The sequence below is a fragment of the Equus asinus genome, chromosome 25 (genome assembly GCF_041296235.1).
Source record: "Equus asinus isolate D_3611 breed Donkey chromosome 25, EquAss-T2T_v2, whole genome shotgun sequence".
NCBI classification, from domain to species: domain Eukaryota; kingdom Metazoa; phylum Chordata; class Mammalia; order Perissodactyla; family Equidae; genus Equus; species Equus asinus.
In genome coordinates, this window is record NC_091814.1 from 29,823,152 (window position 1) to 29,848,024 (window position 24,873).

Genomic DNA, 24,873 nt, shown 5'->3' on the forward strand with positions numbered 1-24,873 from the left:
TTCAATTATACATTATTTCTTGACTGTCACCATATAAGTGCTCCCTTTCAGCCCCTTTGTCCCTCCCACCCCCCTTCCCCTGGTAACCACTGAACTGTTTCCTTTGTCTCAGTACTTGTTTATATTCTACATATGAGTGAAATCATATGGTGTTTGTCTTTCTCAGAATGGCTTATTTCGCTTAAGCATAATTTCCTCTAGGTCCTTCCATGTTGTTGCAAATGGGATTAATTTGTCTTTTTTCTGGCTGAGTAGTATTCCATTGTGTATAGATATACACCACATCTTCCTTATCCAATCATTGGTCGATGGGCACTTGGGTTGCTTCCATGTCTTGGCTATTGTGAATAGTGCTGCAATGAACATAGGGGTGCATATGTTACTTTGGATTGTTGATTTCAAATTGTTTGGGTAGATACCCGGTAGTGGGATAGCTGGGTCATGTGGTGGTTCTATTTTTAGTTTTTTGAGGAATCTCCATACTGTTTTCCATAGTGGTTACACCAGTTTGCATTGCAACCAGCAGTGTATGAGGGTTCCCTTCTCTCCACACCCTCTCCAACATTTGCTATTTTTAGTCTTAGTGATTGTAGCCATTTTAACAGGCATAAGGTGGTATCTTAGTGTAGTTTTGATTTGCATTTCCCTGATGATGAGTGATGTTGAACATCTTTTCATGTGCTTATTGGCCATCTGTATATCTTCTTTGGAAAAATGTCTGTCATCTCCTCTGCCCACTTTTTGATCAGGTTGTTTGCCTTCTTATTGTTCACTTGTGTGAGTTCCTTATATATTATGGAGATTAGCCCCTTGTCAGATATATTATTTGCAAACATTTTCTCCCAATTGGTGGGTTGTCTCTTGTTTTGATCATAGTTTCTTTTGCATTGCAGAAGCTCTTTAGTCTGATGAAGTCCCAGTTGTTTATATTTTCTTTTGTTTCCCTTGTCTGAGAGGACATGGTATTCAAAAAGATCCTTTTTAGTTCGATGTCAAAGAGTGTGCTACCAATATTTTCTTCCAGGTGTTTTATAGTTTCAGGACATATCTTCAAGTCTTTGATCTATTTTGAGTTTATTTTTGTGTATGGTGTGAGACAGTGGTCTACCTTCATTCTTTTGCATGTGGCTGTCCAGGTTTCCCAACACCATTTATCGAAGAGACATTCTTTTCTCCATTGTATGTTCTTGGCACCTTTGTCGAAGATTAGCTGTCCATAGATTTGTGGTTTTATTTCTGGGCTTTCAGTTCTGTTCCATTGATCTGTGTGCCTGTTTTTTACTAGTACCATGCCATTTTGATCACTATGGCTTTGTAGTACATTTTCAAGTCAGGGATTGTGATACCTCCAGCTTTGTTCTTTTTTCTCAGGATTGCTTTAGCAATTTGGGGTCTTTGATTGCCCCATATGAATTTTAGTATTTTTTTCTCTATTTCTGTGAAGAATGTCATTGGGATTCTGACAGGGATTGCACTGAATCTGTAGATTGCTTTCGGTAGTATGGACATTTTAACTATGTTTATTCTTCCAATCCATGAGCAAGGAATCTCTTTCCGTCTCTTTGTCATTATCAATTTCTCTCAGTAATGTCTTATAGTTTTCACTGTATGAGTCCTTCACTTCTTTGGTTAAATTTGTTCTCGCTACTTTATTTTTTAATTGTGATTGCAAATGGAATTATATTGTTGAGTTCTCTTTCTTTAAGTTCATTATTGGAGTATAGAAAAGCAACTCATTTTTGTAAATTGACTCTGTACCCTGTAACTTTGCTGTAGTTGTTAATTATTTCTATTAGTTCTCCAATGGATTTTTTGAGGTTTTCTACATATAAGATCATGTCATTTGCAAACAGCAAGAGTTTCACTTCTTCACTCTCTATTTGGATTCTTTTTATTCCTTTCTCTTGCCTAATTGCTCTGGCCCAAACCTCCAGTACTATGTTGAATAAGAGTGGTGATAGTGGGCATCCTTGTCTCATTCCTTTTCTCAGGGGGTTGGTACTCAGTTTTTGCTCATTGAATATGATGTCGGCTGTAGGTTTGTCATATATGGCTTTATTATGTTGAGGTAATTTCCTTCTATCCCCCTTTTTTTCAGAGTTTTTATCATAAATGGCAGTTGGATCTCGTCACATGCTTTCTCTGCATCTATTGAGATGATCATGTGTTTTTTATTCCTCAATTTGCTGATGTGGTGTATCACATTGATTGATTTGCAGATGTTGAACCATCTCTGTGTCCCTGGTGTAAATCACACTTGATCGTGATGTATGATCCTTTTGATGTATTGCTGAATTCAGGTTGCCAAAATTTTGTTGAGAATTTTTGCGTCTATGTTCATCAGCGATATTGGCCTGTAGTTCTCCTTTTTTGTGCTGTCCTTGTCAGGCTTTGGTATCAGAGTGATGTTGGCCTCATAGAATGTGTTAGGAAGTGTTCCATCTTCCCTAATTTTTTGAAATAGCTTGAAAAGGATAGGTATTAAATCCTCTCTGAGGGGCCAGCCCCGTGACTGAGTGGTTAAGTTTATGCACTCGCTGCAGGCGACCCAATGTTTCGTTGGTTCGAATCCTAGGCGCGGACATGGCACCGCTCATTGAGTCACGCTGAGGCAGCGTCCCACATGCCACAACTAGAAGGACCCACAACTAAGAATATACAACTATGTACCGGGGAGCTTTGGCGAGAAAAAGGAAAAAAATAAAATCTTTAAAAAAACCAAAACCCTCTCTGAAAGTTTGGTAGAATTCCTCAGGAAAGCTGTTTGGTCCTGGGGTTTTATTCTTTGGGATGCTTTGGATTGCTGTTTCAATCTCTTTCCTTGTGACTGGTCTATTCAGATTGTCTGTTTCTTCTTGACTCAGCTTTGGGAGGTTGTAAGAGTCTAAGAATTTATCCATTTCCTTTACGTTATCCATTTTGTTGGCATATAGTTTTTCATAGTATTCTCTTATAATCCATCGTATTTCTGTGGAGTCTGTTGTTATTCCTCCTCTTTCATTTCTGATTTTATTTGAGCTTTCTCTCTTTTTTTCTTTGTAAGTCTAGCTAGGGGTTTGTCAATTTTATTTATCTTCTCAAAGAATCAGCTCTTTGTTTCATTTATCCTTTCTACTGCCTTTCTTGTTTCAATAGCATTTATTTCTGCTCTTATTTATATTATTTCTCTCCTTCTGCTGTGTTTGGGGCTTGTTTGTTCTTGTTTTTCTAATTCAGTTAGGTGTAATTTGAGATTGCTTACTTGGGATTTTTCTTGTTTGTTAAGGTGTGCCTGTTTGTGATGAATTTCCCTCTTAATACAGCTTTTGCTGCATCCCATATAAGTTGGTATGGCATGTTATCATTTTCATTTGTCTCCAGATATTTTTTTATCTCTCCTTTAATTTCTTCAATGATCCATTGCTTGTTCAATAGCACATTGTTTAGTCTCGACATCTTTGTTCCTTTCTCAGCTTTTGTTCTTGTAATTAATTTCTAGCTTTATACCATTATGATCGGAGAAGATGCATGTTATTATTTCAATTTTTTTAAATTTAGAGAGGCTTGTCTTGTTTCCCAACATATGATCTATCCTTGAGAATGTTCCATGCACACTTGAGAAGAATGTGTATTCTGCTGTTTTGGGATGGAGTGTTCTATATGTCTATTAAGTCCAATTGTTTTAGCTTTTCACTTAATTCCACTGTTTCCTTGTTGATTTTCTGTCTGGATGATGTGTCCAATGATGTGAGTGGGGTATTGAGGTCCCCTACTATTATTCTGTTATTTTTAATATATTCTTTTAGGTTTGTTAATAGTTGCTTTATGAACTTTTGTGCTCCTGTGTTGGGTGCATATTTATAAGCGGTATTTCTTCTTGATGGAGTGTCCCTTTGATCACGATATATTGCCCCTCTTTGTCTCTTTTCCCCTGCCTTATCTTGAAGTCTACTTTGTCTGATAGAAGTATTGCGACACCTGCTTTCTTTTGTTTGCCATTAGCTTGGAGTCTCATCTTCGACTCCTTCACTCTAGCCTGTATTTGTCGTTGGAGGTGAGATGTGTTTCCTGAAGCAACAAATTGTTGGATCTTGTTCTTTAATCCATCTTGCCATTCTGTGTCTTCTTATTGGAGAGTTCAATCCATTTACATTGAGGGTGATTATTGATGTATGAGGGCTTAATGCTGTCATTATATCAATCGTTTTCCGGTTTCCCTGCATTTGCTTTGTTTCTTGTACTGTGTGTTTTGGTCTACCCATTGAATTATGTAGTTTTTTATAATGTGTTTTTTTGTTTGTTACTTATTTATTTCTTGTGTCTCTGTTCTACTTTTTAGTTTAGTGGCTACCCTAAAGTTTGTATTCCAAATCTCGTGTATAACATAGTCCATTTTATGATGGCCTCTTATTTCCTTAGTCTAAAGTGATTCAGTTCCTTTCCTCCTACCCTCCTAAGTTATTATACTCACATCTTATTCCAACTTGTGCTGTGAGTTTGTGGCTGAAGTGACAAGATTGTCTTTGTTTTTGGCGTTTTCCTTCCCTTTAGCCTAATGGTATGGTTGAACATTTGCTATCATATCCTGATTCTATTTGTCTCCTTACTCTGTGTTTTGTGATCTCTTGCTCCCTTTTTTCTTTTCTCAGGTATGAAGACCTTCTTGAGGATTTCTTGGGGGGGTGGGTCTCGTGACTATGAAGTCCCTTAGCTTTTGTTTGTCTGGGAAAGATTTAATTTCTCCCTCATATCTGAAGGATATTTTTGCTGGATAGAGTAATCTTGGCTGAAAGTTTTTATCTTTTAAAGTTTTGAATATGTCATTCCATTCTCTCCTAGCTTGTAAGCTTTCTGCAGAGAAATCTGCTGAAAGTCTGACAGTGGTTCCTTGGTAGGTTATTTTCTTCTGCCTTGCTGCCCTGAATATTCTTTCTTTGTCACTCATTTTTGCCAGTTTCACTACTATATGCCTTGCAGTAGGTCTTTTTACATTGACAAATCCAGGAGATCTGGAAGCTTCTTCCACACATATTTCCTTCTCATTCCCTCGATTTGGGAAGTTTTCTGCTATTATTTCTTTGAACACACTTTCTGCTCCATTCTCCTTCCCTTCACCTTCTTGAATACCAATAATTCTTGTGTTGCATTTCCTCATTGAGTTGGATATTTCTCGGAGACTTTCTTCACTTTAGTCTTAGTTCTCTCTCCTCCTCTCTGGAGCATTTCAACATGTCTATCTTCGATTATGCTGATTTGCTCCTCTATGGTGCCCACATGAGCATTCAGGGAATCCATATATATATTTTGCTTTATCTCTTCCATTGTGTCTTTCACCTCTAATATTTCTGATTGATTCTTATTTATAGTTTCAATCTCTTTTGTGAAGTAGTTCCTGAATGCGTTGAATTGTTTCTCTATATTCTCTTTTACCTCATTGAGTTTTTTGAAGATAGCTATTTTGAATTCATTGCCATTTAGTTTATTTATTTCTGTGTCCTCAGGACTGACTTCTGGGTGCTTGTTGTTTTCTCTCCGGTCTGGAGATTTGATGAAGTGCCTGATGTTGGAAGGACAGGACTTTCCCATTCTGTTATTATTTGATTGCAGTTACAGCCTATCGCCACTGGATGGGGGTTGAGATCTGAGCGTTCTGAGCACTCCGCCTTCAGCCAAGATGGTGTGGCACAGTGCGGGTGGGGGAGCACTTTCTCTTGCCCGCAGTCCCAAGTTTCCCAATCAGCTCTCATTATCTGGTCTCCTGGGGTCTTGGTTTGGTGAGGTCACCCCGCAGGAAACGTTTTGCCCCATTAGAGGGCTTCCCTCTAGGCTGCAAGGGCCCTAGGGAGTCCTGGGTGATCCCTCGGATGTGACCCCTCCCCTACTCCTTCCCTAACAGCAACTCCCATGACAGCGACTGCAGTCTTTAGGGGAGTGAGCGAAGATCACTCTTACCCTGTTCCAGCACCTCCAAGGGGTCTCCAGCCTCTCTGCCCTACGTCATGGCTTCCGTGATTCTCCAAGGTTTTCTGTGCTTTTAGGGCATTTTCTGTGGGAATATGGTTGCTCCTTTTTGTTGTATGTTGGAGGGGAGAGAGTCCCAGGCAAGTTCACTCCGCCATGATGCTGATATCACTCTCTGCTTATGCTGTTTTATTTTTACCTTGCATGATTTTAAATTGAAAGTCAAGTTGATATCCAGCTCACTCTTTATATTTATCAAGGTAATTATGGCAGAATATGCTCTAAAAGCAACTTTTAAAACCCAGAATTACACAGAAGTTAGCACTAGTCATATACAAATCTGCTGTTAAATATCTGGAAAGGTTCTGAAATACTCTAGCAATCATCAGCATGGCCCATAATATTGCACCAAATAAATTTTTGATGTATATAGATGTGAACCCACTAAAGACTCCAGGGCTAATTATTGAGAAAGTGTCAAGATATGTTTATTAATTTTATAAATTCTTAAAAGTCATGCTTTCTTAGTTTGGTGTATTCTGAATCCACATGGATGTAAGCTGGATACTTTTATAAGAAAAATTATTCTTTCACTTAAATTTTCATATGTTTTTCACACAGAGCATAGTACAAAGTGCTTTCAAAATACAGCTTAAGAAATATTCAAAATTTAATTTTTTATCAGATATTTCTCTTCCCTATAATCATTTAATGCCTTTTTAATAAACAGAAATTACTTTCTCCTAGAGAAAGTGAAAACTGATATAGCACAGATTTACTCCAAAATGTCTAAAAGGATTGGGGTCTGCCCTATAAAAGAGAAAGAAGCTATTTAAGAAAGAAAGACATGTCTGTGTACAAAGAAACATATATGAAGAAAAATTACCAGTGAATTAAAATATTAGCAATGGTTACCACTGGGTAGTCAATTATATGTGTCATATTTGTTTTTCATATCTTCCTCCTGCATTTTCCCAATTCTCTTTAATGAAGCCATTCCATATGACAAGCTTATAAACAGAAATCCTAGCCAACAGCTTCTTCTTGAAGTAGTAGAGACTATTTATATATCCTAAGTGCAGTCTTTTCCCCTGACTACATAGTGTGTGCTTTCAACTCAAGGAAAGAGGGTAAAGGAGTGACAGTAATCCAGTCCAGGAGGACAGAGCTTCACCAGATACTTGGAGCACTTCAGCATCTTCAAGTGCACATATTTGCATCTCTGTGGAGTCACTTCAAAGATTTTGAGTCTCAGATCTTCTTCTGTTGAAATGAATGGGTCTTAACCTTGGTACAGACTCCAACTCATTCCTTTTTACCATGTTGCCACAATTGATTAACCTTGCTCCTGTGCTTCCTAGTGGCCCCAGCCCTTAATACTATCATCTTGGGGGTTAGGATTTCAATGTAGGAATTTGAGGGCACACAAACATTCACACCATAACAGTGTCTCAAAACACATTTATTCTCTTAGTTCTGGAGGTCAGAAGTCTGAAGTCAGTTGCATCAGGCTGAAATCAAGGTATTGGGCTCCCTCCAGAGGTCACCAGGAGAGAATCAGTTTCCTTGCCTTTTCCAGCTTCCAGACCTGCATTCTTTGGCTTGTTGCCCCTTGGCCCATCCTCAAGGTCAGCAGCATAGTGTTATGCTTTAGTGGTTACGTTGCCTTCTGCTGTAGTCAGATCACCCTCTGCCTTCCTCTTACAAGGATACTTGTGACTGCATTAGAGCCCCACCTGGATGCAGGATCATCTCCCCATCTACGATCACTTCTGCAAAAGACCGCCTGCCATATACAGGTTCCAGGTATCAGGACTCAGATTTCTCTGGAAGCCATTAGACAGCCTACCACCACCAGCAGGATGTGGAACTAGAAATGTAGAACCTCAGGCCCCACCTGAGACCTGCTGAATCAGAATCTGTATTTTAACAACATGATCACGTGATTCACATGCACAGTAAAACTTGAGAAGCATGGTTCTACAGGATTCGAACCAAGGAACTCTCCAAGAATTGACTCCCATGTCAAATAGAAACTGAAGGAGTATTTTCACCAGGAACCTTTTTAGGTGGCAGTGGGGGATCAGATGACTGACCCTTTTCCCAAACAACATAAGTAAGTGCTCATCTAAACGACAGTCTCCAGAATACTCGATGAAGCCACAAGTCCTAAGGACCACGATGTCAGAGCTCCTCTTTGTTTCTGATAGTTCAGCACAAGCCTTGCCACTGGGACATACAATAGTTCAATTCTTTAAAAGCTACATAAGGAAGGTAACTTCTATAAACCTAGGTGGCTTCTCCTGTTAACATCAGTTTTACCACCCCCAGACAGGTTTTCTTGTGCTGGCAAGTCAGGAATCTGGGTGGGTAACTCTCTCACTGTTATCTATACTCTGGCAATTTGTTCACCTTCTGCTTATATGTAAGGGACAGGAAAGGAAAAATAGCTTATTGACCATAGTCCCCAATGTTACACTTCTCCATATTTAAGCAATAAGACACAGAGATTAGTCTTTTAAAAATGTTAATTTCACAGACGGAAAGCAGAAAATTCCTAGTTAATATCAGGTCCAAAATGAAATTAAGAATGGCTTCTGGGAATCAGAGCAAACACTCACACCTCTGGACGATGAAGGAGGGACTGTGAAATGCCCGAATAGTGTACAGGATGAGCCCGGAAATGATGAAAGCAGTGCAGCTTAGAAAAACAATGTGTTCACTCACTCAATTTTGCATCGTTTGTGGAAGATAGTAGAGTCTTGATGTTAAATCCTGCTCTTGAGTACAAATACGCAAATTGTTAAATATGCAAAAAAATACTTTCTTGTTTACAATGCTGTCAGAAATGACTGTTTTAGAATACCAGAGTTACCTATTTTCCTTAAACCCAGAATCTACTTTCACAATGCAGATTCCAGTTCCTGCCTATCCCAGGTCTCTTCAACATTCTCACTTTTATTGTTAGTCGCCTTAAATGCTCTCTCCTGTGTATTTTATGCCAATTAGAAAAGTATAGTCTCAAGTTCATGTCAAATGAAATTTGATAAAATGATTTCTTTATTTATAGGCAACCTAATTTTCATCCAGCATTGATATTAGAAAAACCGCTTGTTTTTTTAAACGACAGTTAGCCTTGTATGGTTAGCCAGGGAATAAGAACTTAATTCAAGTCTCAGACATCTTCTGATTTCTTTAATAGGCTGAAATAGTAAAACTACTATTTTCTTTTGTAAACATAAGCCCTTGTCTTCTGTCTTTGCAAGTTTTTATGTAGAAATGGGCTATGTGGCTTGGGAATCACTAAGCAGAGGTTCTCAGTCTTAGCTGCACATAAGAATCACTTGGGAAAATTTAAAGACACCTTACACCCAGGCCACATCCCACATCAGTTACATGAGAAACCTCTGGGAGGTGGGACCCCGGCAGCAGTGAAGCTCCCCAGGGGATCCAATTGCAGCCATGCTTCAGAAACTGAGGCCTGGTCTCAGAGGTCTAGCTATTGGATTTAACTCAAGCCTGCAAAGACAGCAAGGGTTGTTTGTGGGGTTTTTTTGCATAAAGAAAAATGAATTTTATTGTTAGTATAGAAATCAAATTTTATACTTTATTGTTGGGACTTGGATTTTTAATTACTTAGACACACCCATGCATTGAAGTGATGTGGAAGATATGTTTTCTACCACACACAAGCATATAGATACTTAAATGTGGTTAACTCAAGGTCAGGTAATAACAGGCTATGAGAGCTGGGCAGAAATCAGGAAAAGCTTCCCACAATGGGCAGTTTTTGAGCTGAGCCGTGGAAGATGCCCAGGATCTGGATGGGAGCCTGGGCGCTTCAGGCAACAGTGAACTAAGAACACGGCCGAGAGCACTGGGCCGATGGTCTGGCTTGACTGACAGCAGGTTATTTGAAGAAGTGGAACAGAGAGAGAAGGCCTGGGAAGAAAAGCTGGGGTTGGATTATAGAAAGCCATCAAGTATCAGGCTGGTTAACCTGGACTTCCTGCTGTGGGTAATGTGGCGTCACCGAACACCTCTGAGCAGGAGGGGTACCTGCGGGGCTGGAGGGGAGAAGCCCTGACGTACTGAAGGCTCTGAGATGCGAGGGGCAGGAGTGATGAAAGTGGGAGTGGAAAGCTTAGAGAGATGGGCCCCAATTAGAAGCATACTCTCCTTTGAGATAAAACACACTGGAAATAAACGCATCATCACAAATGAAACTTCTCCAAACCTATATTTTATTTTATACCAGATTTGAACATCCAATTTTCAAAAAGTGAACAATAAAGAACACTATAGACGGGTCTTTCATTTCACTTCAAATTCATTCTTGCAGTTTTAAGAAACTTTTAAACTCAAATATGCTCCTTTCCTTGTCATGTAAACAAACTTTTCTAGAGAAACTTGTTTCCCTATATATTTAAGTATTTGACACACAGAACACAATATTTGCACAAATATATCAATCTCACATTTAATATTTCAAATTAAAAAAACTAAATTTGAAGCAAAACTACTAGAAAAGTCGATTTATTGTAATAAGCAAAACAAATCCTTGGTTCAAAAATACTTCAATTAGCCTTTCAAAAAATAAATAGTACAGGTACCCCTTGCTTCTAATCAAGTGCTAGGTTCTTGAAAATTATGTGAAAATGCGTACAGTAAAATTTCAACTCTATATTGAATTCAGAATTCCTGTTTCTTCTGCCCAAACTTATCTTCCTGAAGTGCCCCATCAGAGATTACAAAGGGAAGGAACACGTCCAGCGCGTTATTAACATGACTTTAGGAGTGAAACAATGTTCACTCCAGGCCACCGTTGAGTCCCCAGCTCACATCCTTCTCAGGGCAACGTTTCTTCGGCCCAATTTGTGCTACTAAATATCACAGCGTAAAACCCAACTTCAGAAATGTAATGTGAATCAGCGTGGCGTCCCTCCTCTTCTCCCACTGGCTTACTTCCGAAAGCCTGCCAATGAGGGCTCAGAAGAGGGCGGGATCTACTCCACCTGAGCATAATGTGCTGCCTGAGCTGTTTCTTTTTTCAGTCCCTTCCTATGATGGAAAGCAAATACGCAATTAAGTTTCCTTTTCTGAAATACATGGCTTCATTTTCACTCTGCCTTTTAGCAGATAAGGTGAGATGCACAGAATGATTAAGATTCTGATACAGCTGGAGGTTATCTGATGAATTTATTCCTGATGAAACTGCCTACTTTTAGATGACATATTAAAGTAAGACATCTCCTTATTCAAGTAGGGACAGAAAACCACCAATAGCCAGAATTTAGAGTGGATTCTAATTCTTTTAAAGATGTAATTCTCTTTAAGAAAACTACAAGACCGCAGTGCTCACTCTGTACCACGAACCTGGTATCCTTGTTATGGGTGTTAGAGCTCCCTAACTTTTTACAGAAGTAGCAACTGATTCTAAATCCTGACTGATTCCCTACAGACTGGTTTATTGGTATTAAAAAAGGTGAAGAACAAATGCCATCCATAAACTTTAGAGCTTCTTTAAATTCACCAAGAAGTTAGAAGAAGTTACCATTCAGTGCTTCTACTTCGCTGGAGCGGTTGGTTTATCCTGCTTAGTGGTGTCTGCTGTGATAACCTCTGGTTCCCTACAAGGCAAGGTAAAAAGACAGCATGAAGATAAACTTAATTAGGTACAAAAGTTCAATTCCAAAAGCCCATTTAGAAAACTGACAATTTAAAAAACTGCATTTATAGTATTAAGAGTTCCTGAACCAGGAAATAAATGATTCTTTTAAAGTAATTTCTAATGTTCAACTAGTCTCACTCTGGAAATATTTGTTCTATCCCTATTATATTTTTGATTCCTTCCAAAACAAGAAATAGTGCAGTCACATATAAAGTACTTAGTAAATATTTCCTCATTTTAATTTGTGCTTATGTTTTTAGGTGCTCCTACATGGGGCGCCTAAATATTTAGGAATGTTATACGTTTTTCTTGGATTGACCCCTTTACCGTAATACAATGCCCTTCTTTGTTGTTACAGTCTTTGTATTAAAGTCTATTTTGTCTGATGAGTACTGGTACCCCACACTTCTTTTCATTTCCATTTGCATGGACTATCTTTTTCCATCCTTTCACTTTCAGTCTGTGTGTGTCTTTAGATCTGAAGTGAGTTTCCTGTAGGCAGCATATGGATGGGTCTTGCTTCTTTATTCTTCCAGCCACCCTATATCTTTTGATTGGAGCATTTAGTCCATTTACATTTAAAGTAATTATTGATAGGTATATACTTATTCCAATTTTGTTAACTGTTTTCTGGTTGTTTTTATAGTTCTTTTCTTTTCCTTTCTTCTTCTGGTCTCTTCCCTTGTGGTTTGATGGTTTTCTTTAGTGTTGTATTTTGGTTCCTTTTTCTTTATTTTTTGTGTATCTAGTGCAGGTTTGGGTTTGTCTCTACCTGAGGTTCATATGCATCAACCTATAGCAGTCTGTTTTAAGCTGATGGTTACTTAAGTTCGAACGCATTCTAAAAGAACTACATTTTTACTCCCCCAGCCACGTCTTACATTTTTGATGTCATATTTTAAGTCTTTTTATTTTGTGTATCCTTTAACTACTGATTGTAGATATAGTGGATTTTAATACTCGTCTTTTAACCTTCATACTAGGTTTTTAAGTGGCTGACACATTGCCTTTACTATGTATTTCCCTTTACAGGTGAGATGTTTTTTCTGAATATATTTTCTTAGTTCTAGTCATGGCCCTTTCTTTTCTGCTTAACATTTCTTGTAAGGCCAATTTAGTGGTGATGAACTCCTTTAATTTTTGCTTGTCTGGGAACCTCTTTCTCTCCCCTTTAATTCTGAATGATAACCTTGCCAGGTAGAGTACTCTTGGTTTTAAGTTTCTTCCTTTCAGCACTAAATACATCCTGCCATTCCCCTCTGAGCTGCAGTTTCTGCTGAAAAATCAGCCGATAGTCTTATGGTGGTTCCCTTGTATATGACTTGTTTTTCTCTTGCTGCCTTTAAGATTCTTTACATTTAACTTTTGTCATTGTAATTATAATATGTCTTGCTATGGATTTCTTCGGGTTCTTGTTGTTTGGGACTCTCTTTGCTTCCTGGACCTGCATGTCTGTTTTCTGCCCCAGGTAGGGAAGTTTTTTATTATTATCTCTTGAAATAAGTTTTCTGCCCCTTTCTCTCTCTCTCTCTTTTCCTTCTGGGACACCTATAACGTGAATATTAGTACACTTAATGTTGTCCCAAAGGTCTCTTAATGATCCTCATTTTTAAAATTCTTTTTGTTTTTCTGATTGGGTGATTTCCACTATTTTATCTTCCAGATTGCTAATCCGTTCTTCTGTATCATCTAATCTATTGTTGATTCCTTCTAGTGTATTTTTTGTTTCAGTTATTGTATTCTTCAGCCCTGACTGGTTCTTTCTTATCTTTTTTAATTCTTTATTGAAGTTTTCACTGTGTTCCTCCATTCTTCTCCTGAGTTCAGTGAGTATCTTTATGACCATTACTTTGAATTCTTTATCAGGCAAATTACTTATCTCTATTTCATTAGGTTTTTCTGTGCTTGTTTCTATGAATTAGATGAAACAGCTACCTCCTCCAGGCTTGAACGAGTGGATTTGCATAGGAGTGTCCCCTGTGTAGACTGGAGCTGGAGTGGGCACAAGGCATAGGGGGTCCCAAAGTGCACTGTGTTGGGGCCACCTTGATGGGATAGCTGGAGCTAGAGCAGACTCATGCTGGGGGGTCCTAGGGCACACTGCACCAGAGCTGCCACGGTGTGAGTGATTGGAGCTGGGGCAGGCACAGGCTAGGGGATCCCAGGCTATGCTGTGCCAAGGTGACTCTGGCAGGATGGCTGGAGCTGGGGCAGGAATAGACAGGGGGACCCAGAGTATGCTGCACCAGGGCCACCTTGGTGGGACACCTGGAGCTGGAGGTGGTGTGGGCCAAGGGCCCAGGTGCGCTGAGGCAGCCTTGGCAGGCCCGCTGGAGTGCCAAGACTGTGCTCCTGCCTGCAGTATCAAGTTGGACCAGGAGTGCAAAAAATGGTGCTCATCAGAGCCTCTGGCTCCAGAGAGAGTGCCATCAGTTCCTCACACATTTGGCAAATGTTCTGGAGTTAGTAAATGAATTTCTCTCATGTAAAGTCTAGGTGTCCTTTAAAATGCTGTTTTTTCACTGTGCACCAAGGCGGGCAAGACTGCATGCAGGCTCTGTGGTGACATCCCTCCCTATTGCAGGTTGCCACATTGGAGGTGGGGTTCTTATCAATACCATGTCTCTATCTTTCCTACCAGTCTCTACGTGGTCCCTCTATCATTTGTTGTGCAGAAGCTGTTCATCCAGCCCTCAGTTCTTCAGGAGGAATTGCTCTGTATGTAGGTATGGATTCAGCGTGTCTGCAGGAGGAGCTGAGTTCAGGGTCTTTCTGTGCCACTATCTGGGTCCTTGTCTTTTTCCTGATCTTAGAGGAAAAGCTTTCAGCTTTTTGTTGTTGAGTATGAAGTTAGCTGTGGGCTTGTCATATATGGCCTTTACTATGTTCAGGTACATTCCTTCTATACCTACTTTGTTGAGATTTTTATCATAAATGATGTTCAATTTTGTCAAATGCTTTTTCTGCATCTATTGAGATGATGATATGATTTTTATCCTACATTTTGTTAAGGTGCTGTATCACATTGACTTGTGGATGTTGAACCATCCTTGCATCCCTGGGATAAATGCCACTTGATCACGGTGTATGATGTTATTAATGTATTGTTGAATTCAGTTTACTAGTATTTTCTTGAGGATTTTTGTGTCTATGTTCATCGTGGATATTGGCTTGTAATTTTCTTTTCTGTGGTGTCCTTGTCTGGTTTTGGCATCAGGGTGATAGGGACCTCATAAAATGAGTTTAGAAGTATTCCTTCCTCATCTATTTTTCGAAGAGTTTGAGAAAGATTGGTATTAATTCTAAAGCCATCTGGTCCTGGACTTTTGTTAGTTGTGAGGTTTTTGATTACTGATTCAATCTCCTTACTAGTAACTGGTTTGTTCAGATTTTCTATTTCTTCATAATTCAGTGTTGGTAGGTTGTATCTTCCTAGGAATCTATCCATTTCTTCCAGGTAGTCTAGCTTCTCGGCATATAATTGTTTATAGTAGTCTCTTATGATTCTTTGTATTTCTGTGGTATCAGTTATAATATCTCCACTTTCATTTCTGCTTTTATTTACTTGAGTCCAATCTCTTTTTGCTTCATGAGTCTACCTAAAGGTCTATTTTATCTTTTCAAAAAAACAACTCTTAGTTTGATTGATCTTTTCTATTGTCTTTTTGTCTCTATTTCATTTTTCATTTCTACTTGATCTTTGTTATTTCCTTCCTTCTGCTAACTTCGGCCTTAGTTTGTTCATTTTTCCTACTTCTTTGATGTGCAAAGTTAAGTTCTTTATCTGAAATCTTGTGTTTTTTCTTAATGTAAACATTTATTGCTATGAATTTTCCTCTTAAAACTGCTTTTGCTGCATCACACAAGTTTTGGGGTGTTGTATTTCCATTTTGATTTGTTGCAAGGTATTTGATTTCTCTTTTGATTTCTTCTCTGACCCACTGGTTGTTCACTAGCACAGTGTTTAATTTCCACATATTTTTGAATTTTCCAGGTTTCTTCTTGTAATTGATTTCTCTATTCATACTATTGAAGTTGGGGAAAATGCTTGATATCATCTCAGTCTTCTTAAACTTAGTAAGACTTCTTTTGTGGCCTAACACATGATCTGTCTTGGAGAATGCTCCATGTGCACTTGAGAAGAATATGCATTCTGTTCCTGTTGGATGTAATGTTCTGTAATGTCTCTTACATCCATTTGGTCTAACATGTTGTTTAAGTCCAATGTTTTCTTACTTATTTTCTGTCTGGATGATCTATTCATTGATGAAATTGGAGAACTGAAGTCCTCTACTATTATTCTATTGCTATTTCCCTCTTTAATTCTGTTAATATTTGCTTTATATATTTAAGTGATCCTATGTTGGGTGCATAAATATTTACAAGTGTTATATCATATCCTCTTGTTGGATTGACCCTTTTGTTACCATATAATGACCCTCTTTGTATATTATTACAATATTTTTCTTAAAGTCTATATATCTGATATAACTACCCCAGCTTTCTTTCGGTTTTTGTTTACATGAAATATCTTTTCCATCCCTTCACTTTCAGTCTTTGTATGTCCTTACATCTGAAGTGAGTCTCTTGTAGGCAGCACATAGATGGGTCTTGTTTTATACATTCAGCCACTCTAAGTCTTTTGATTGGAGAATAGTCCACTGCGTTTAAAGTAATTATTGATAATTATAGTCTTATTGCTACTTTGTTAACTGTTTTCTGGCTGTTTTGTAATTTATTTGTCCCTTTCTTCTTCTCTTTGTGATTTGATGATTTTCTTTAATGGTATGCTTAGATTCCTTTCTCTTTATCTTTTGTGTATCTACTATAGGTTTTTGCTTTATGGTTACCATGAAGTTTACATAAAACAAATTATTTATAACTGACTACTTTAAGTGGGAAACAAGTTAACTTTGAATGCATTCTAAAGTTGCACATCCTTACTTCTCCCTCACTCATATTTTATGTTTTTGATGTTGCGATATTCCTTTTTATCTTGTGTATCCATTAACAAATTACTGTAGTTTGTTATTTTTACTACTTTTGTCTTTTAACCTTCATATTAGCTTTGTAAGTAATTAACCTACCACCTTTTCAATGTTAGATTATTCTGAATTTTACATATATTTACCATTCCCAGTGAGATTTACACTTTAAAATGATTTCCTGTTACTAATTAGCACCTTTTGTTTCAGCTTTAAGAAGTCCCTTTAGCATTTCTTGTAAGACTGGTGTAGTGGTGATGAACTCTTTATTTAGCTTTTGCTTGTCTGGAAAACTCTTTCTCTCTCCTTCAGTTTTGAAAGACAACATTGCAGGATGGACTACTCTTGTTTGGCAGTGTTTTTCTTTCAGCACTTGAATAGATCATGCCACTCCCTTCTGGCCTGCAATGTTACTACTGAAAAATCTGCTAATAGTCTTATGGGGGCTCCCTTGTACATAGCAATCTTCTTTTGTCTTGCTGATTTTAAGGTTTTCTCCTTGTCCTTAACTTGCGACACTTTAATTATATTGTGTCTTCATATGTATTCTTTGGGTTCATCTTATTTGGAACTCTCTGGGGTTCCTGGACCTGAATGTCTGTTTCCTTCCCAGGTGAGGAAAAGTTTCAGTCATTATTCCTTCAAATAAGTTTTTTGCCCCTTTCTCTCTCTCTTCTCCTTCTGAAACCCCTAAAATGTGAATGTTAGCCTGCTTGATGTTGTCCCATAAGTCCCTTAAGCGCTCTTCACTGTTTTCATTCTTTTTTCTTTTTGCTGCTCTGATTGGATGAGTTCCACTGCCCTGGCTTCAAGTTCTCTGATCCTTTCTTCTGCTTTATCTAGTCTGTGGATGAACCTCTCTATTGTATTTTTCAGTTCAGTTATTGTATTCTTCAGCTCTGTGACTTCTACTTGGCACTTTCTAATATTTTCCTTCTCTCTGTTGAAATTCTCATTTTTTTCATCCATTCTTCTCCTAAGCTCAGTTAGTATTTTTATGACCATTATTTTGAACTCTTTATCAGATAAATCACTTATCTCTGTTTCATTAAGGTATTTTTCTAAGGTTTTATCTTTTTCTTTCATTTGGAACATATTCCTCTCTTTTTTCATTTTCCTTGACTCTCTGTGTGGCTTTCTATGAAACACACAGATAAAACAGCCATCTCTCTCAGCCCTAAAGGAGTGCCCTTGTGTAGCAGATGTACTTTATGGTTCATGCATGCCCTAGCTCTTGGTTGTCTCTCAAACCTCTTTAATTGTCCCAGTATCCTACTTTATTCTTAATGGCTCCCAGTAGTTGAGGGTGTGCCAAGACTTTTCAGTGTCCCAAAAGGAAAGATCTCAGTCAACATACCTAGATTTAGGCTGACTGGAAGCCAGACTCTTAGGCAGCAGCTTATAAGTATGCAAATATACCTCTTCCAGAGGAACACTGGAAGATGGGGATTTCTGTGTGCTCCCTCTGCACTGAGCTTTGGGAGACAGTCAATTAAGAACTGTTTCTTTGTTTGCTACTGCCCTGTTGAACCCACGAAGGCTACCAGAATCAGGTTATTATCGAGAGACGTGTCCTCTGGGCAGCATACACAAAATCTGGGGTTCTAGGTGTGTATATAAACTCCTTTCTTGGAGACACTGATGATATGGGGTGGGAAAGAGAGGGAGAGTGTGAAGATGGCACCTGCCAGCCTCCATGGTCTTTGGAGAGTACTTCAGCTAGCTCAAAGATGTGTATTTAATTAGAAGCCTGCCCCTCAGGCCACAGCAATAAAAGTAAGCTAACTGGCCTCTTTCACAGAAAGGCTTGGGATGCATTTCAGTCTGCTGCCTCTGCACTGTGTCCTGGGGTGGAGAGCCAGTTAAGAACTGTTTCTCCATTTGCTACTGTCTTATGTGACCTGCAAATGTAAGCTCCCCTGGCCACCAGGGGAGCCACCAGAGTCAGGCAATCAATGGGTATCCCGAGCTGGCAGCTGCAAAACCTGGGGCAACAGACATGTGTACAAACTCCTTTTAGGAGATACTGGCAATCTGGGGCATGGCAGATGGAGAGTGTGAAGATAGAGCCTGTTCCAAGTTCTCTGGAGAGGACTGCAGTCAGTTCCTAGGTGTGTTTTTAATTAGAAGCCTGCCTCTCAGGCTACAGCTGTGCAGATAAGCTAATTGGCTTTTTTCACAGAAACTGGGCATTACAGTCTGCTGCTTCTCTGATGTGATCTGGAGTGTAGCTGGTTAAGAACTCTTTCTGTTTGTTATAGCCCTGTGGGATTCATGAACTTTAGCCCCACCGGTTACCAGCTCCAGGCAATGTAGAGGCAACCCCTGGTGGCAGCTGCAAACACCAAGGCCCCAGATGTGTGCAGAATTTCATTTCTAAGAGATACTGGTCATCTGGACCCAGGCAGAGGGATAGCAGGAAGATAGGGCCTGCCAGACACAGTGGTCTTTGGAGAGTATTTCAGTCAGCTCCTAGATGTGTGTTATATTAGACACCTGTCCCTCAGGGCAAAGCTTTTAAAATAAACTAACAGGTCTCTTTTACAGAAAGACGAGGTGCATTTCAGTTGCCTGCTTCTCTGCTGTGATTAGGGGGGTTAGACATGATAAGTCCATGTGAACTCTTTAAGAATTGTTTCTCAGTTTGCTAGAGCCTTGTGGGTCTTGAGGACACAAGCCCTGTGGGTTTTCAAAGCTAGATGTTTTGGGGACCCGTCTCTCAGGTGTAGGTATTAAAAGTTGGTTGCCAGGGGCCGGCCCGGTGGCACAGCAGTTAAATTCGCACGTTCCACTTTGGTGGCTTGGGGTTCACTAGTTTGGATCCCAGGTGCAGACCTATGCACTGTTTGTCAAGCCATGCTGTGGCAGGCATCCCACACATAAAGTAAAGGAAGATGGGAATGGATGTTAGCTCATGGCCAACCTTCTTCAGCAAAAAGAGGAGGACTGGTGGCAGATGTTAGCTCAGGGCTAATCTTCCTCAAAAAAAAAAAGGTGGATGCCAGATATAGGGTTCACATACGTCTCTAAACTCAGAGTTGTGAGTTCCTATCTGATTGTGGGTCACTGAGCCGGGGGTGGGGTTTATGGTAAGACTGTGTCTCAGTCTCTTCTGGTTTTGATACAGGTTTTTTCTCTACCTGATGTATAGCAGTCCCTCAGTGAGTTTTTGTATTTTCTTCAGAGGGAACTGTTCCGTAGGTAGCTGTAGATTCAGTGTGTTAGTGAGAGGAGGTGAGTTCAGGATCCCCCTACGTCACCATCTTGAACCAGATGTTCAGCTTATATGACTCATTAACTAGCAGCTAGAGAGTTTGAATAGTACTTGTTAAGGAAACAAAGTATTTTGGTGCAGTGATATTTTAAAAAGGAAAGAAAGTAAGGAGCAGAAAGCTATTTTGTTTTGCTTTCTTCAGAAGTTATCTATACAAACTTTTTGGACTTGTAAAAATATTCCACTGATGGTATTTCCTAGTTACAACGTTGTGTGTATACATAATTTAAAAAATACACTACTGATAGAGAAATAAATATGCATATCGTGTGTTCCATAAATATAAGATTTAAGATTCAAATGAAGGCCTTGTGGGTATTTTAAAAAGACAACCAAGAAATATACAAAAAGTTTCAACTCTTCATGAGCAAAAAATGTACCATTATTACATAGCCCAAACCAGACAATTAACATAAAAGGAATAGATATCATAAAACCATGAATTAAAAAAGTCTTAAAATTATTAGGTTTGATTTCAAAGATATTTCCAAAGCTACAGAGGGAAAAAATTCACTAAAAGTCAGAAATTCAAAAGCATCTAATCTTGGTCTGTGCTCCAGGATTTATTCTAAATCTTTCATTAAATTCTAAATTATTTCATTAATACTTACATTTTATGTTTAAAAACCCAATCCTCCTTAGAAGATATGTATTTGTACACTTTTTTCAATTCTAAGCCTCTTCCCCTTTTTCAATTTTATAGATAAAAAGACAAAGTTAATGTGCCTTGTAAATCTTACTCCTCTCAATAACTTTAAGTTTTACCCCATCAGTTTTACTACAACGTAGTAAATTAAGAGAACATAAGAGGGAAATCAAACAGTGTTGCTTTAATTCCCCCGTTTCACATGAATAAATAACAACTCTACATGGGAAGAAATCAAATTGTATTATTTGAACAAGACAATTACAGAGCTCCTTACAACTACCTACGCTACACAGTCAAATGGAACTTTCCTCATGAAAATTCCCATGAATTCAACTCTCCAAGTCTCCATAGTGAGTTATTTTAGATTTAAGCTTGGCCACTACTCCAATGTAGGAAAAAGGGTATACCTACGGTAGGGAAGGCCCCATAATGGTCCATGATTCACTGGAGAACTTAACCTCAAATCCCACTGAAATTTTTCTTACAGTCCTAATAGCTAAAGCAACTCTGCACAGGTTACTCTTGTTACAATTACATTAGTAGAAGCTGAAAATATTTCTAGTAAAGAAATGCAATTCATCTGGCACCCTCAAGCAGGCACATTTTCAAGAAAGATGGCATGCAATACAGAGTACAAACAAAAGCTGCTGAAAAGTATGTCAGGAATAAGAAGAGGCAATAAGTTAGAAGAGCATGCTTCAATTTACCCTTTCTTCTCTCTCTGAAGACATCTGTACAGGCAAGTGCAAACTACTGCAACACCAAGAACTACAAGAAACCAGGAAATAAGTGACATGTAACTCTGAAAACTAGTTACCAACATTCAAATCTAGCAGGAGAAATAAATGTTGGTTACATTTCAGTGGTCAGAAAAGGTTATTTAAGCACATATATATTTATATTCCATTTGAACTCTTTACTATCTAAATCAAGTTCCCTGGAATCATTTAAACACTGAGAGTAAGTCAGAGAAGAGCCCTTGCTTAATTTAGAAAATTACCCAAAGCCTATTTGGGAAGCGAACTCGTATGACCAATTATCTCGAAAAAACGTATATTATTTAGAGTTTGTTACTAAGTGGACATCTAGAATATGAAAGAATATACAGTCACCAACACAAGCTCAGGTTTCTAGACTGGGTCACTTAATTTCAAGTTATAAAAACTACAGAAACTGAAAAATCATTAAGAAAATAATGCACTTCTTCACGGTAATATTTTGATTTAAGTCCTACCAAAGTTTAGGATACTTACCTACAGTAACAACAATCAGAGCAATGATTCCTCTATCTGAGAAAAAATGAAAACAGTTTGAAGATAATTGAGCACAAATGGGCCTCCAGATAGCAGCTGCATTTTAATTTTGATCAGATCATCTAAAAACTACAGCAAAGAAAAAGTTTATCAATCTAGTTTTAGTGTGACTGCTGGTGCATTCAGGTCATGTTGATCACAGAACCCTCCTAATGAGATTCTAGATATAGGATCTACCTTGTGAAACTCCTCATAGGAACCTCACTTTTTCTTGTTCTTTGCTGTAGCTAGCATACCAGGTTATCTAGTAAAGATTATTAGAACAACTATAATTCACTAGATTAGAGAAAATTACCTACATGTGTCTACATATACTACCATTCACGTATTTCATGGTATCTGTACTACCAAAATAACTATAAATGTCAATTATTAATAATTTGTAATACCTTGTTTCTGCCCAGCTACAAATAATTAGAACATGATATTGCCATGTAGAATTCTAAGGTCTCAGAAAGCAGGGTTATTAATAACTAAAATAATACCTAAGTCCTCAAAGTCTTCAAGGGATAGAAATTCACGGGGATTGGGATATCCTAGGGGAAAAAAATGGAAATAAATCAAAACAAAGACTAAATAAAGCTGAAAGATCTACATATTCATTGGTTTTGATTTTTTGCCTTTGTATAAAACTGCTTATAATTTCATTTCCCTTACAAATTATATTAATGTTTCTCACTAAAAGTAGTGTCATAAAATACTATAAATTTATATTCAGTGTCATCAACATTCTTCTTCCTGTCCAGTGACCTTTCCTGTGACTACTTCCGAGGTTCAGCAAGCAAATTTATCATATTGTATTCTGAAAATTAGCCTTGAATTCAACATGACTCTACTTAAAATTAAAAGATAAAACCTTAAAAGTGATTTAGAAGTTGATCTGCAATAGAAAGACTCTTCAACCTAATAAAGGCCACTTACAAAAAATCCATAACTGACATCATACTCAATGGTAAAAGACTGAAAGTTTTCTCCTTAAGATAAGGAACAGGCAGGATGCCTATGTTTGCCACTTCTATTCAACATAATACTCGAAGTGTGGGTCAGTGTAATCAAGTAAAAAAGAAAACACATCCAAATTGGAAAGGAAAAAAATAAAAAGATTTCTGTTCACAGATGACATGTTCTTTTACATAGGAGATGCTAAAGATTACACATGCAAACCTTTCAGAACTAATAAATGAACTCAGGTGTAATACTGAATTAAACGTGTAAAAACTACACAGAGCAATCTACAGATTAAGTGCAAACCCTATCAAAATCCTGATGATGCTTTTTGAAGAAAGAGAAAAATCCTAAAATTCATATGGAATCTCAAGGGACTCAGAATAGCCAAGGCAATCTTGAAAAAGAAGAGCAAAGTTGAGAGGACTCACATCCTGGCTTCAAAACTTACTAAAAAGCTACAATACTCAAAACAGAGTGGTACTGGCATGAAGACTGATACACAGACCAATGGAATAGAACAGAAGGCCCAGAAATTAACACTCACATATATGGCCAAACGATTGTCCACAAGGGTGCTAAGAACATTCCATGAGGAAATGGCAGTCTTTTCAACAACTGGTTCTTGAAAACCTGGATAACCACATGTAAACGAATGAAGTTGTACCCTTATCTTATACCATATACAAAAATTAATTAAAAATGGATCAAAGAACTAAGTGTAACAGCTAAACTGATAGAACTCTTAGAGGAAAACAGATGACAAGCTTCATGATGTTGGATATGGCAAAGATTTCTTGGATGTGACACCAGAAGCACAGGTATCAAAAAAAAAGTACATAAATTGCACTGTATCAAAATTAAAAATGTCTGTGCATCAAAGGACACTATCAACAGAATGAAACGCAACACACAGAATGGGAGGAAACATCTTTAAATCATATATCTGATAAGGGATTAATATCCAAAATATATAATGACCTCCTAAAACTCAGTAACAAAAAAACCACCCAAGCAAAAATGAGCAAAGGACTTGAATAGACATTTCTCCAAAAAACACATACAAGTGGCCAATAAACACATGACAATAAGCTCAACACATCACTAATTGTTAGGGAATTGCAAGTAAAAATCACAATGAGATACTACTTCACATATATTACCCAACATATATTACGATGGCTATTAAAAACCAGAAAATAACATGTGTTGGCAAAGAGGAAGAAATTGGAACATGGGTGCATCGCTGGAGGGAATGTAACATGGTGCAGCTGCTGTGGAAGACAGCATGGCTGTTCTTCAAAAAAATTAAAGACAGAATTACCACAGAACCCAGCAATTCCACTCTTAGGTATATACCACAAAATATTGAAAATAGGGACTCAAACAGATACTCAAATGCCAATACTCAGAGAAGCATTATTCAGAATAGCCAAAAGGTGGAAACAACCCAAGTGCCCATCAACAGATGAATGGATAAACTAAACATGATTTATACAAACAGTGGAATATTTTCAGCCATAAAAAGGAATAAAGTTCTGATACGTGCTACAAGATGCATGAACCTTGAAAACATTATACACTAAGTGAAATAAGCCAAACACAAAAGGACAAATGTAAAGTTCCACTTATATGAGGTACCTAGGATAGTCAAATTCAAGGAGACAGAAAGCAGAATAGAGGTTATGAGAGCTGGGAAAAGGATCAGGAACGGGGAGTTACTGTTTAATGGGTAGAAAGTTTCAGTTCGGGACAATGAAAGAGCTTTGGAGAGATACTAGTGATGGTTGCACAACAAAGTGAATGTACTTAATGCCACTGAAGTGTACACTTAAGATGGTAGAAAAAAATATTAAATAAAAGTTGATCTGGAAAAGTTAACATGAGAGTAGCCTGCACACTTCTGAACAGGAAGTGTTCTGCTAGATATTAAAACATTAGAGGACTACAGTAAAAATAAACAATTTGGTGCTGGCACAAGAATGGACAGAGTTCAAGGGAAGAGAAAGGAGGCTAGAACACCTATGAATTTAATGTGTGATAAAAAGTCTTCAAAACTTTTAAAAAGGACTTCAAAACAGTTGGAGAGAAAAAAC

The 24,873-nt window shown here is 38.1% G+C and overlaps 1 protein-coding gene across 1 annotated transcript in view; it reads right to left on the reverse strand.

The window, feature by feature from the left end:
• Positions 1-10,167: 10,167 nt before the first annotated feature.
• LOC106842728 (membrane cofactor protein-like) overlaps positions 10,168-24,873 on the reverse strand; it is a 38,114-nt gene continuing 23,408 nt past the window's right edge. The window contains exons 8-12 of the mRNA XM_044758456.2: positions 22,318-22,368; positions 21,773-21,808; positions 21,227-21,287; positions 11,495-11,570; positions 10,168-11,001 (exon numbers count right to left, since the gene is read on the reverse strand). Coding sequence (XP_044614391.1) covers positions 11,507-11,570; positions 21,227-21,287; positions 21,773-21,808; positions 22,318-22,368 — 212 coding nt within the window. The 3' untranslated portion in view covers positions 10,168-11,001; positions 11,495-11,506. The remainder of the gene's footprint in view (positions 11,002-11,494; positions 11,571-21,226; positions 21,288-21,772; positions 21,809-22,317; positions 22,369-24,873) is intronic.